Source organism: Paramormyrops kingsleyae, chromosome 12 (genome assembly GCF_048594095.1).
Source record: "Paramormyrops kingsleyae isolate MSU_618 chromosome 12, PKINGS_0.4, whole genome shotgun sequence".
Taxonomy (NCBI): Eukaryota; Metazoa; Chordata; class Actinopteri; order Osteoglossiformes; family Mormyridae; genus Paramormyrops; species Paramormyrops kingsleyae.
In genome coordinates, this window is record NC_132808.1 from 11,153,544 (window position 1) to 11,167,187 (window position 13,644).

The window sequence follows — 13,644 nt, forward strand, 5'->3', positions numbered from 1 at the left end:
CTCCTTATTCGCATCCCAGTTTTCGGATTTTCCGGTCCATCTTAAATGCGGCGCAGCCGAATGCAATGATACGGTTGCGCCTGTAGGGGGCTTACCTTCAGAACTTCATTTGGCTTTCGATTTATATCAATTGAACACGCTTCGGCTAACTTGTTGTCACTTCTATGAAAGTACACTGTATTGCCAAAAATATTGGGACACCCCTCCAAATCATTGAATTCGGGTGTTCCAATCACTTTCATAGCCACGAGTGCATAAAATCAAACACCTAGGCATGCAGACTGCTTCTACAAACATTTGCTAAAGAATGGGTCGCGCTCAGGAGCTCAGTGAATTCAAGCGTGGTACCGTGATAGGATGCCACCTGTGCAATAAGTCCATTTGTGAAATTTTCTCACTACTAAATATTCCCCCTACAGGCGCAAACGCGTCATTGCATTGAGCTTCACATCATTTAAGGTGGACCGGAAAATCCAAAAAAGGAAACGCAAATAAGGAGCCAGCTTCAGCCTCGTTGTATGCTACTTGTTCAGTAGACGCGGGCATATCGACTTATTTTTTGGCACAAAAGGAACACCGTACATATTAACCCGAACACTGATTTCTGGAAATCCCTCCTCATCCGGTGCAAACTGAAAGTGAAAATTAGTTTAGGTCAAAAAGAAGACAATACGTGTAAAATTTTAACTGTGTCAGAGTGCATATATGTTTCAAATATTTAAAATATTTCCAGTCGAATAGAAACAGTTCTTCGCGAAAGAAAAATCACTACCCGCAACCTAATAGGTGAAGATGATCAAAAGTCTCAGCATTATTTTGATATTTGTTGAGTTCGTCATTATCTCTGATGGTATGTATCGTACAAAAATAAGTCCAACATTTTTATGGCAGTTTTGAATGTTTACCTTACCTATTATTATTGATTAACTGATAGCGCAATGTTTGTTGACCGAATACTCAAAGAACTAATTTATAATGGATGATTTGTGATTATTATTTAATGATTTGAGTCGTGACGAGATACCTCTTATTACGGTGTTAGGATTCCTGCTACACGGCTCTGCTGACCCTCTAACAGCCCGACTGGGAGGAGCTGTACTGCTGCCCTGCTTTGTGGACAGACCCCTGCCTTTGGAGGAGCTGGAGGTGGACTGGAGAAGGACTGATTCAGGCACCATCGTGCACCTATTCCAGGATGGTCAGAGCAGACCTGAATCACAGGGGGACGCCTACATTGACAGAGCCCACTTCTTCTCTCAGGAAATCCCCAAAGGCAACTTCTCTCTGCTGCTTGACGGTGTGAGGACTACAGATGCAGGAGTGTACAAGTGTGTGGTTTATACAGCACAGGAGCACAATGAAACACGGGTGGAAATACAAGAATTAGGCAAGTGAGACTTTATTTTTTACGGCTTAAAACACATAGACTTGTGTTGTTATTTCTTATTTTTGGATTTGATCATTCTGCTGTGGTATGTAGTGTAATTTCATTGCTTTTTAAAATATAATTTAGGCAGTTAATCTCTGGTGTGAAGATGTTCTGATCTTTACCTTTATGACCAATGGTACAAAAATGTTTTGTCAAATATAGGCTAGCAACGTGTTATTCTTTTGCCAAGATCCCAAGTTTCACTGTGCGGACCTTTGAAGGAAGCAACCTACAAAGGCTGCCTAGGTTGTCTCCAAATTCAGGGGCTGCATCCTTTGAAGGACGTAGTCTATGAAAGTGTAGCCTTTGTAGGCCTCCTTCTTTGAAAGTTAAACAGAAAGCATAGTCTGATGGGAAAGTCTGATGTCCTTAACCAGCTATTCCCACCCTTCCCCTTGAGTCACGAAGCATCGCTCCTTTTGCCGAACCAGAACACACCCACTTTATGTCTGTGCAGTGAATTTTCGGTTATGTTGTGCTCTGAACCTTAGAAGGTACATTTACTTATAGCTAGGATACAATTGGCTGACCCATGAGGCAAGGGCGTAGATTTGCTCTGGACATTGGTGGGGACCTATGACTCCACCCCCCCCCCCCCCATCCCCTGCCCCACACACCAACCCCGCCACCCCAACTCCGTCCATGGAATGCATGTTTTTTTAATATGCTGCAAAATGCAAAATCACTTTACATTAATACTAGCAATGCTTCGATTGATATTAATCCACTCGAAATGCAATTCATTAAGTTAAATTAAGGAATAGTGTAATGTCAAAGGAATGGAACCACTTGAGTAAATAGTGAGTAAAGTTTTTTTGGGGGCTGGACAATGCCTTTAATAGGCCTCACCTTTGACCCTAACTCTTCCCCTCTGACTGCACTAGTACCTGACAGGATTGCCATCTGATGACATAGCGTGACAAAAAAGTGAGACATGTCAGTTCAAAACTTTTGCCAAAAACACTAATGAATCACTTACATCCTCAGCCAATCACTCCTCATAATGTTAAATATTAGTATAATCAACATGTATAATACACACACACGTATTATATGTTATATATAATCAACGTTCAGATTCAGATTCAAACTACAACATGGCTGATCTGCTTCTGTCCCCTAATAAAAAAACATTGAGGGATTCCTTATGAGCATTGACAGAGAATACCTCAGCCTATTATTGGTAACAATGTTAAATCTCAGGACAACTAGGTATAATAATATCAAGTCATCGTTCAACATCACCTGTGACCCCTTCTCTCCATCACTGTCTGATACACAGCACAGTTGTTTAGGTTCTGTCACCTGACAAAACAGGATAAACACATGCCATTTAAACAGCAATCATTTTATTTCACTTTTTCTGAGTCTTAGTGTGCAAATCTTGAATCAAATCATTAATGTTTGCCAAGTCAGTGAATGAATTTTAAAAACTATTTGTGCGAAGTGGATTGTCTATTGGTGAACTGTCAATAAAATTCTACTCTAGCCATGGCAATATTAGTATGTAGCATATCAATTTCTTTCACAAGACTGATTTCTGACAAATAGTCGTCATTAGATTAGGAGAACTGACAGGGATCATATTTATACTTTTACATTTAGCTGTTTAATCTGCTGTTAGTTTTAAGTCCGTATTCACAGACTATAGCCTGCCCTGCTATAATGAATGTCAAAGCGGTAAAACAAAAAACCCCACTAGCATTAACGTTAACTGTTGTCGTTACTTTGATGGACTTTGATGGATTCACTAGCGAACTTGAAGTGACTTACACTTTTCTTTGAAAAAAAGCTCCTTATGTCCAGCTTCTTTTTTTTTGCTGCCGCCATCCTCACATGTGTCACCCAACACACGGGGAAAAAAATCCACTGCATTTGGCGCTGCTTGTATCTGAACGCAGCCACAGCCTCTCACATGATAGCAGGGAAATGCACAGCCAATCAAAATGTTCATATGTGTTTTGGGGGCGGGAGGACTCAAGGAGAGAACGTGATTTATCCCTTTCTGCGTGTCTAGGTTAATGTTGACAGTATGATTGTTTTTTTTTTTTTTAAGTGGATTAAATTATTGGTGGGGACATTTCAATGGTCGGAGGATATTGGTGGGGACACATCCCCTCCGTCCACCCTAAATCTACGCCCCTGCCATGAGGGTATAGCCTCAGTCACAAGTAATTGTCCACTCAAAGGTACAAATTGGTACTTTTTTCTGACAGTGTGGGCATAGAAATGATTTCAAAAGTTGGGGGGACAACTAAAGAGAATGATAACAAATTATTAAGGATCCAAAACACATAGTGCCTATGGACCACTATTGTTTTGATAGGATTTTTTTTTCTTTTCTTTTCTTTTTCTTTTAAAATATTTTTCTATTTTGTATACACATCTACAAAAGTTAGAAGTGTAGGTTAAAAGTGAAAAGACAAAGAAGTAAATGCAAAATATTCATATTATACTAAAAATACAAGCTTAAATTGCATGTACTGTAAGGAATGTAATAATCATCTAGTTATAGTTAAGCCTTAATGTATGACATAATAATGGAAAAACTAAAACAAGCAAAATATTTTTAGGGCATATTGCCCAGCCCTATCATCACACAGTAACTCGGAAAACTGGACACCTAGCATCGTAAATCAGACCTATGCAGTTTCTATGCACCCACTCACAGCTTGTGTACACTCCTTATAGCAGCTTAACTTGGCACAATTTTTTTACATTTCAGTCTCTCTTTTTATGGTCTTGATTCATGTTTCTATGCTTCTTTTGCAACACAAACCACATGCGTGTTGTGCAAAACTACATGTGAGGATGGGGAAAAAAATCAGGACAGGGCCGAGGGAGACAGGACCCGACAATATTATGGAGGGAAATTCCGACATTTTTCAAAAGAAATTGCAAATTGCATTTGCAATTGTGTTTTCCATATGTGGACGCATAAAGTGTGACATAATTCAAATGCAATTGCAATGTTTAAAATACGTCCCGAAATTCAACCCTCTACATCGGGGACTAGCAGGATGAGCGATAGACTGCCGATAGAGTTCTCTTCGATATAGTTATCTACGATAACTTATTGCGCCCCCCAACTAATAGGTTTTTATGTAAGTAATTCGCTAGCTGCATTAATTATCACCAAACTTATCTTGCTAACGTAAGATCCCTTCGGGCAACTACAAGGTTTACACACCAAAAGTTTAAATCAGCGTGATAAATATATGAAATATATGAGATAACTATATCGAAGAGAACTCTATCGGCAGTCTATCGCTCATCCTGCTAGTCCCCGATGTAGAGGGTTGAATTTCGGACCGTATTTTAAACCACTGAAATTGTGGCAGCGTATTTGAAACAGCGAAAATAACGGGACTGAATATTGTAAAGCAGAAATAAGAGGACTGAATGTTACTGCTTGAATAAAACACATAGAATATTTTCAACTGAATGTGTTCTTTTGAAATTCATTTTGAGGCGAAATTAAATGAACTGAATTCATGTGGTTGAATTATAAACATGCACTTTAAAATACGTATGTTTTGGAACTTAATTTTGGATTATTCGATAAGTGTAATTCAACGTGTTTCTTCCACACCCCTCTTGGTTGTCGACTGCGAGTGACGTCACTCCCCATACAATCACGCCCCACAGTATAGACCCACCCCTGACCCTTGTAAGACATGGGAAATGCAATTGCAAATGGACTTTGGTTTTTCATTTGAAATGTGGCAGTGTTCGTTCGCGAAAGCGGAAAAGCAAACGGTAATGCAAAATTTGCAATTGCATTTGAATTATGTCACACTTTATGCGTCTACATATGGAAAACGCAGTTGCAATTCCTTTTGAAAAATGTCCGGGATTTCCCTTGTAAGACATGGGAAATGCAATTGCAAATGGACTTTGCTTTTTCATTTGAAATGTGGCAGTCAGTGTTCATTCGCGAAAGCGAAAAAGCAAACGGTAATGCAAAATTTGCAATTGCATTTGAATTATGTCACACTTTATGCGTCCACATATGAAAAATGCAATTGCAAATGCAATTTGCAATTCCTTTTGAAAAATGTCGGGATTTCCCTCCATAATATTGTCGGGTCCTGTCTCCCTCGGCCCTGTCCTGTACCTATTTGGCCAGCAGAGGTCTCCCCTGCTTAGAAACCAGGAAGATGATGAAAAAAAAATGGAAAAAAAATCAAGCATCGCTGTAGCAACTATAGGGAACGGGATTTCCCTCCATACAATATCCTTTAACTTTGGTAAAGGGAAAGTGTAGAGGGGGGCAGGGCAAATTCCACTCTTTTAAAAAGATGGGTGGGAATGTCCCCTCAACCGTTATCAGGGGTAGAATTACTTTGTTCGGGGGGCACAGCAATGTTTGCCTTTTATCCCCTCAAATATAGGAGGGCACTAAGGCATTTTCCCGTAGGTTCGGAGGGCACCAAGGCAATCAAGAATTACTGGCCAGGGCACTGAGGCAAAAAGGTATATAGCCGGACACATGAAATATTTAGCATTCTGACATTTTCAATGGCAATAAATGCATTAGCACCCTGTGCAATAGTGTTAGACTAGCTATTGAAAAAAAGATGCTGTTGCCTTCATTCACCTACTCAGTAATGACGAAATGTTTTATGAAAAAAAAAAGAACCAGCTATTGTCAGTGATAAAAACTTTAATTTAATGAACATTTTTTTTACTGAGACATTGAACACTAACATGACTAACAGAACTTCAAAATAATGCATGAGTGACCATATTCAAGCCAACTAACTAACACTCGCCAACTGTCCCGAGCCACTCAAACACTGTCCCGAGCCAATCAAACACTGTCCTGAGACACTCAAACACTGTCGCAAGCCACTCAAACACTGTCCCGAGCCACTCAAACACTGTCGCGAGCCACTCGCTAACTGTCCCGCCCAGTGCCGCGAGCCACTACGAACTGTCCCGCCCAGTGCCGCGAGCCACTACGAACTGTCCCGCAACACTTCTGCGAGCCGCTACGAACTGTCCAGTGACAGCAGCTGCAGGACAGTACAATTTATGCTCTAACTCCTTCTCTGTTTTCACTTCAATTCAATGCACATCTGGTATCAATTATTTCAATCTTCTATGAATTATTACAGTCTATTACAAATTATTACAACGTCAAGTAATGACAGATAATTTCCATAACAATAGATGTGGTATGATTGGGAAAGACATGCATAACCAGCGAAATTTCTGGGTCTTAGAAGCAGCGGCCGTCATCTCAGCCTGCTTTCTTTTTTTCACTCGATCTTTCGTAGGCATTTTAATTGGAACTTTGTGGCCTTATAACAGGTCCTTAACAAGTTGCCTTCAGATGTGAAGAGGAGACTTTCTTCAGGTTTTTAACTTTTACATGTATTCGTCGATGTAAATCGATGATTGTCCATGTGCCAAAAATACCCCCAATACAGCCTCACTTTCAAAAGAACTTCTAAACCTTCTCACCCTCCCTATTCTATGAACATGTTGCTATTAGTTTCGGAGGGAGGTAAGCATCGGCTAGAATAGCCGCTCTGAATAATTTAACCATGGAGGCGTGGCTAACGTAAAATTATGGGATGCGCTTATCAACTCAGACATCATGGACATGGCGACAGAGAAGTAAAAAACGGAAGAACTTGTTCTTGATTTCATAAGTTTATTGACTTTATTATGATCTAAACATACACAATAGGGCACAAAGGCAACTGAGGAAGAGGGCACTGCAAGTATCTGCCGGCAAGAACTTGTAAATATTCAGGGCCAATTGCTAAGGCACGGCGGCTTTTGCTGTCGATGCCGTCGATAAATTCGATCTCTGCGTTATAGTTGCTATGGCCATGCTTGAAGCTTTTTTTCCTCATTTTTTTATCTACCTGTTTTCTAAGTTGTGAAATTTGAAAAGCGATATATGTTAACATGGGAACTGATCCAAATATCTAAGTTTCCTCTCTGAATATGAATGGAAAAAACATATTACTGTTAGCAGGAATTAAAGTTCTCTGTCACTACGATGGATTTCCGGCAATTAGATTTCGGAGAGGCCATATATGAGATCACTACAGATCTGAAGAGAGGAAAAAGCGTGGGCGGAGGGGGTTACGGACTTAGAATTGCACTGCCATGTGATAACCAACAAACAGCAATGTGTCCTTAGGCCATCCTTAGGATGTCCTCCTTTGGTTTGGATGACATCCTCAAAGGACATCCTTAGAGCATCCAAATGGATTTTTTTTTGTTCTAAGGACAACATTAAGGGGTGTCCTAAGGACATCTAGAGTACCTATCATGGAATTTTTAGGGACATTCTCAGGACCAATTAAGGACGTTCTGAGAACATATTATGGACATTATACCCATGCAAATCCCTGTTCATAAATAGTTATTATTTAACATTTTAGCAGTAATGCAAGGGACATAAACAAGGACAGCCAGAGGATGTCCCCAAAACAGTCACATCATGTTCCTTTTTTGGGGACATCCTTAAGACGTTCATAGGATGACCCTGTTGTTATGAAAAATAAAGAAATCCTTCTAAATCAATTAATTATGACAGCTTTCAGGAATAGCATTTAAATACACTGCCCGGCCAAAAAAAAAGTCGCCATTTGAATTTTTCGTTGAACCGCCTTTAGCTTTGATTATGGTGCACATTTATCATGACATTGTTTCCACCGGCTTATGCAACATCTCACCCTTTATTTTCATTCAGATTTGCATTCATTTCTCACCAGATGACTATCACAGTCCTTGCAACATGAGAATTGCATGTGCTAACTGGTTCATTGTGCATGCAGAACCTGCATGTCAATCACAAAACAAACTCCATGTATCCAAAAACCCTTAAATCGGAGTAAATTATGTTGCGTAAGACAGACTTCTCTTGTAGTCTTGGAAAACGAGAACCATGTGAGTTTTCCTTCTGTATCAAGTACAAAAAAGTTGCATGATTGACTTAATTTGCCTTACTTGACATTGCATGTCCTACGATGTGATTATTGCAGATATGCACATTGGGGTGACAATGCTGAAATGATTGCAGCCTAGTGTGGGGTCACAGTACTGTACATAATTCAGAACGAGTCAGCTGGTCAGTTGTCATGTTGACAATGGTGTTGTTGGTTGATGTGCTGTTCTGAAACATGTTGGGGTGTGTGTGCTTTAATTATCTCACGTGGATTATGTAGAATTGCGATGAAAAATCCACCTCTCTTGGCGTATATGCTTTCCGTCAACTGTGCCATATGAGAATAGTTTTTTCTTGGGAATGTATTGTCAGCATCAGAACATTCTCTCGTACATTTTGTTGATTGACATTAGGCTACATTAGTTTACATTATGTTATCCTATCATAACTTGCGCATCACAATAGCTCTGTCTAAATTTCACGTAGCAGCAGTGGGTTGCACCAGCTAAATTTCACGTAGCAGCTAAGTTTGAATGTAAGGTTGGGTGTAAAGTGTACCTTAAGTCATACGTTGGAACTATTTGCGTGGTGCAACCCATAATTTATTTTGTAGTTTGTACACTCAAAAGTATGGGCACTTTACGTCCACTCTAGGCAGCAGTTGAACTTAATCTTAGCTGGTGCAACCCACTGCAGGTTTCCTTTTTAAGTCTGGCCCACTGTGGCATGGTTATGATGCAGCCTCTGTGAGTGAAAGAGTTCTGAATTGTGACATACTTAATTGTTTATTTAATTGGTGGTTGTATTCTTGTCAGTGCACTAACCAGGGATAGGCAGCATTATCGTGAGCACAGTTATGCTCCATGGGTAGAGTGTAGCCTACACATTGATTTTTGTTGACAAAAAATGGTAAATATTAAGAAATGATTAAGTCATATTTCGTGTTTAAAAATTATTGGTCTCCATTACTTAAATAAAGTAAAAGCCATTTTTACAACTTGATAGCGGCATAAGAGAACAGCAGCAATGGGTTTTGTATGGGTTACTGCTGAAATATTATAATTTTACTTGTTTTGCAGGCCTTGAGAGCTAAGGGCATGTACACACTGTCTGCCATTTTCTCAGCTGCCACAACCCTGAAAACCTATGGGAAGGGACTGCACAGCAGAAAAGAAGCAGTTACTCTCTTAAAAGGGTGGTACAACACCCACCTTAAAAAAGCTTTACAGTGTGTTAGGGGTGTAACGATATTACAAACCGAACCGAAATATCGCGATACACGAACCACGATACGTATCGCGAAACTCTCGTGGCGTACCGCGGTACTCTCACGCCCCCTGCTGCCCATTGTTGAGGTTGACGTCACTTGTCTCTAACTAATTTAACCAATTTAAACACATCTTTATTTTATCACATTTGATTAAATTGTATTAGTAATGATGAGCTTTTGTTCTAAATTTTGTTCTAAATATTATATTCTAAAGTTAGTATTAGAATTGTTTTTTTCTGACTAGTCTATATTGGAGGTATTTATTAAATTTTTGTAGTTTACTCTGGTATCCTGACTGTACTAAAATGTGATGGCAAAGTTAATAAAGAAAAAGTTTAGTTGTTCTTGTTATTAAGTGAATCTATTGTTCCTTAGCATTGCTGTTAAGATGACATCAACCCTAACCCCACAGCAAACAGAAACCGAACCGAACCGAACCGAGGCTCCAAAACCGTGAACCGAACCGAATCGAACCGAGGCTCCAAAACCGTGAACCGAACCGAATCGTGCCTTTGGTGTATCGTTACACCCCTACAGTGTGTACATGTTCTAATGTGGCCTGAAAAAAAATTCAGTCAGAAGATTTTTTTTATTTTACTTTAATTCCTGTGTCAGGTTACCAGGTTGTGTGAATCTTCCTGTTCTTGTTCCAGAGCGGCTGGTGGTGACGGGTTCAGATGAATCTGTCTATGCACATGCTGGAGAGGATGTGACTCTCAGCTGCTCTGTGGACACCCATGTTAATGTGACAGAGCTTGAGGTGGAATGGAGGAAGACAGATGGTGACATCTTGGTGCTTCTGTATGATGATGGAGAGAACAGACCAGAGTCGCAGGATGACAGATACTTTGGAAGAGCTGATTTCTTCACTGAGGAAATTGCCAAAGGAAACTTCTCAATGAATCTGAGGAAAGTCGGGACTGAAGACAAAGGAGAGTTCAGGTGTCAAGTCCACTCAGATACTGATTCTGCCAATACAACTGCCAGGATAGCAGCACTGGGTGAGTCACTAGAATGACTGGTTTTATCATGGACAATTTTATGTGATTGTTTCGCATTTTTATTCTGCTGAGGGCAGTTTTCCTGGTGTTTACTGACCTTTATGCACATCCTTTAGTCTAACTCAGGGGTTCCCAAAGTGCAGCCTACAAAACATGTCGTGCAGCACCACAATGCCTTTGATTTTTCTCAAAGGTTTATGTCCAGTGCTAAAGCATATTTTTCGGACATCCCTATATGCCGTTGTTTTGTTCGGCATCTCCTGTATTATTCACCTATAAGAAGCTTGCAGTAGGAAAAAATGGAGGGCAATACATAGTTTTAAAAGATGTGAGCACAAATTAAAGGTGTGTGCTGTGTGAAATGAGAGGCTGAAAATGGGTGTTCAAATAAACTATAAAGGATAAGTTTTTACAGTTTAATCAAATCAATTTCAATTCAATTCAATCCAGTTTTATTTGTAAAGCCCATTTTCATAACATTGCATTGTCCCAAAACACTTTACATGATCCCTGCCCAAAACCTCCAGTGACCAAGGCAGATGTGACAGAGGTAGTGCAAACAGTTAGGTAAGTGCAATATGTAATCTCCGGCAGGTATGGCTATGGCAGCATAAGTAGGAGGGAGAGGCAGGTGGGACCGCAGGCATGGGGAGTCCCTGAAACATCAGCACTCCAATTCCACAAGGGGGTATGAAGCTAGAATGACAGTGACACTGATCCCCACTCAGCTCTGTACCTCACACTAGGGGTGAGTTGCTAGCTAGAGCTAGAACTAGTCCCTATAAGTAGGACTGGGTGATAAAACAATAACAATAATTATTACAATATAAAATTCCTCAGCCTGGAATGTCACTGCCCCCACACCCATCAGTTTGGAATGTGAATGTGAATTGTAGGAAAAGAAGAAACAATAAAAGCTCTTTTACAGTTTATAACATGCAGTCATATTATATTAATATAATGCAATTACATTAAATTATATGGGACCAAAACACAGGATTTATTGGGCGTGACACACTCAGGAACTTAAAGCACTTGCGACGTTAATGTACTGTAGCTCCATCTGCAGTTTGTGACACCAGCAATTCTATGAGGATCTGCAGACTGTCTGTGACTCATTGTATTAATCCATTCATGTTCAAAATTTTATTGTTTTATTTTACATGCAGGCTACCCAGTATGTCTGATCTGAACTATTGGGGACAGTGTTATTCAGGGGAAAATCAAAGCTGGTGCCTCACCTTTTAGTAATTGGAAAGTACTACTCCCCCCACGAGCACACACCTACTACATGCTTTTCATGAGTCATGAAATGCCTTTTGTGACTCAACAAAAGATTCAATGCATTTTGGCACTATGGCGGACACCTTGCGCGGAGAGGACGCTGGCGTTGTGTGTTCGCTGCTTCTCCGCCAAAAGAGTAAAAGAGTATAGTAACTTTATCAGTATTTAATGCTCTAGTCCCCCAGATTTGCCCTGAAACATCCTTGCGACTTTGGCTGCTGTTTCTTCGCTCAGGCCCCCTTATATATGTGATGGGAATCGTCATGCCTTCCTCCTCGACTAGCGCAATGCTAAGCTATTCGGCTGCAGACCTCCTGAGCCTCAACAACAGCAACGTCCCTGTGGATCCTCTGGACATCCTCACCATCAAACGGCTGGGAGAACGTGGAGTGGATTTTAATCTTCTCAGGACTTTTAAAAGACATATGGCAGCGCCTCATCTTAAAGTTGGACTTTTTAACGTTCAGTCCTTGGGTAATAAAGCATGTCTCATTCAGGAGCACATCCAAGACAAGGATTTGCATACTGTATCATGTGCCTCACAGAGACCTGGCATCAGCCAAATAGTTTTTCTGTCCTCAATGAGGCCTGTCCGCCTGGATATAACTATCTCCAAAGAGCACAATTGTCACGCCCGGCTCGTCCGATCCTCGTGTGTGCCACGCCCCCCTCGTTACCTCGTGTTAATTCCCGATTGTCATCACCTGTTTCCTGTTTCTCTTGCCTTGTCCAGTGTATTTAGTCCGCATCTGAGTGAGTCTTCCCAGATCTGTCATTGACGTTTTGTGGTGTCAGGTAATGTTTGGTGTTCGTCGCCATTCTGCCCTAAATAAACCCCGTTTACCCGTAAGTTCGGCTCTGCTCGCCTGCTCCTGAAGTGTGACAACGATGCTCAGGTCGTGGCGGTGGTTTAGCTGTCATTTTTAAAGGTCATTTGGGCCTTTATCCTGCGCCTTTGCCTGTGCTGTACTCCTTTGAGTGCTTGGCCTTCTCCTCCAAACCACCGCACTCAATGTCAGTACTTCTTATCTACAGGCCCCCTAAATATTGTCCCTCCTTTCTCTCTCAGATGTCAGAGACCTTGTCATTGTTCTGCACCACTTCATCCAATCTGCTTATACTGGGGGATTTCAACATTCATGTTGATACTCCCACCAATTATCAAACTGCTAAATTCCTTCAACTGTTGGACTGCTTGAACTTGGATCATGTCAAATCTCCAACACACTCTCGAGGACACACCCTGGACTTAGTCATCACAAACTCTGTATCTGTGCATCATCTCTCCGTATATGACCTGAGTGTCTCAGATCACAAAGCCATTTATATGGAGTTTCCCTTCCAAAACTCTCTCATGAAGCCAAAGTGGCAGATTTCCTTTTGAAATCGAAAAACCATTAACCCTGAATTTCTTTCAGCTGATCTTAAGGACCACATTCCTGTCTCCATACCAATCTCCACCAATACAGTGGATTTCTACAACTCCACCCTCTCCACCATCTTGGACCGCCACGCTCCCGCTAAAATGAGGACAGTTGTCTTTTTGCGCTCAGCTCCATGGTTTACACCAGAGGTGAGGAAACTAAAGGCAGCTGGTCGAGCGCTTGAGAGATGCTTTTTATCTTCGGGTCTGCTAGTCCACAAACTAGCTTACCAGGAACACCGCAAACTATATGCAAGGGCCCTCAAAGATTCTCGATCACGTTTTTACTCATCCATAATCTCTAATAACCCGGGTAACTCCAAAACT

At 40.8% G+C, this 13,644-nt stretch overlaps 1 protein-coding gene across 4 annotated transcripts in view; it reads left to right on the forward strand.

Annotated features, from left to right (window-relative positions):
• The first annotated feature begins 621 nt into the window (after positions 1-621).
• Positions 622-13,644, forward strand: part of LOC111859306 (uncharacterized) — a 73,373-nt gene continuing 60,350 nt past the window's right edge. For all 4 annotated transcript variants that reach the window (XM_072718682.1, XM_072718683.1, XM_072718684.1 and 1 more), the window contains exons 1-3: positions 622-850; positions 1,043-1,387; positions 10,263-10,610. In XM_072718682.1, the coding sequence (XP_072574783.1) occupies positions 793-850; positions 1,043-1,387; positions 10,263-10,610 (751 nt within the window). In that variant the 5' untranslated portion in view covers positions 622-792. The remainder of the gene's footprint in view (positions 851-1,042; positions 1,388-10,262; positions 10,611-13,644) is intronic.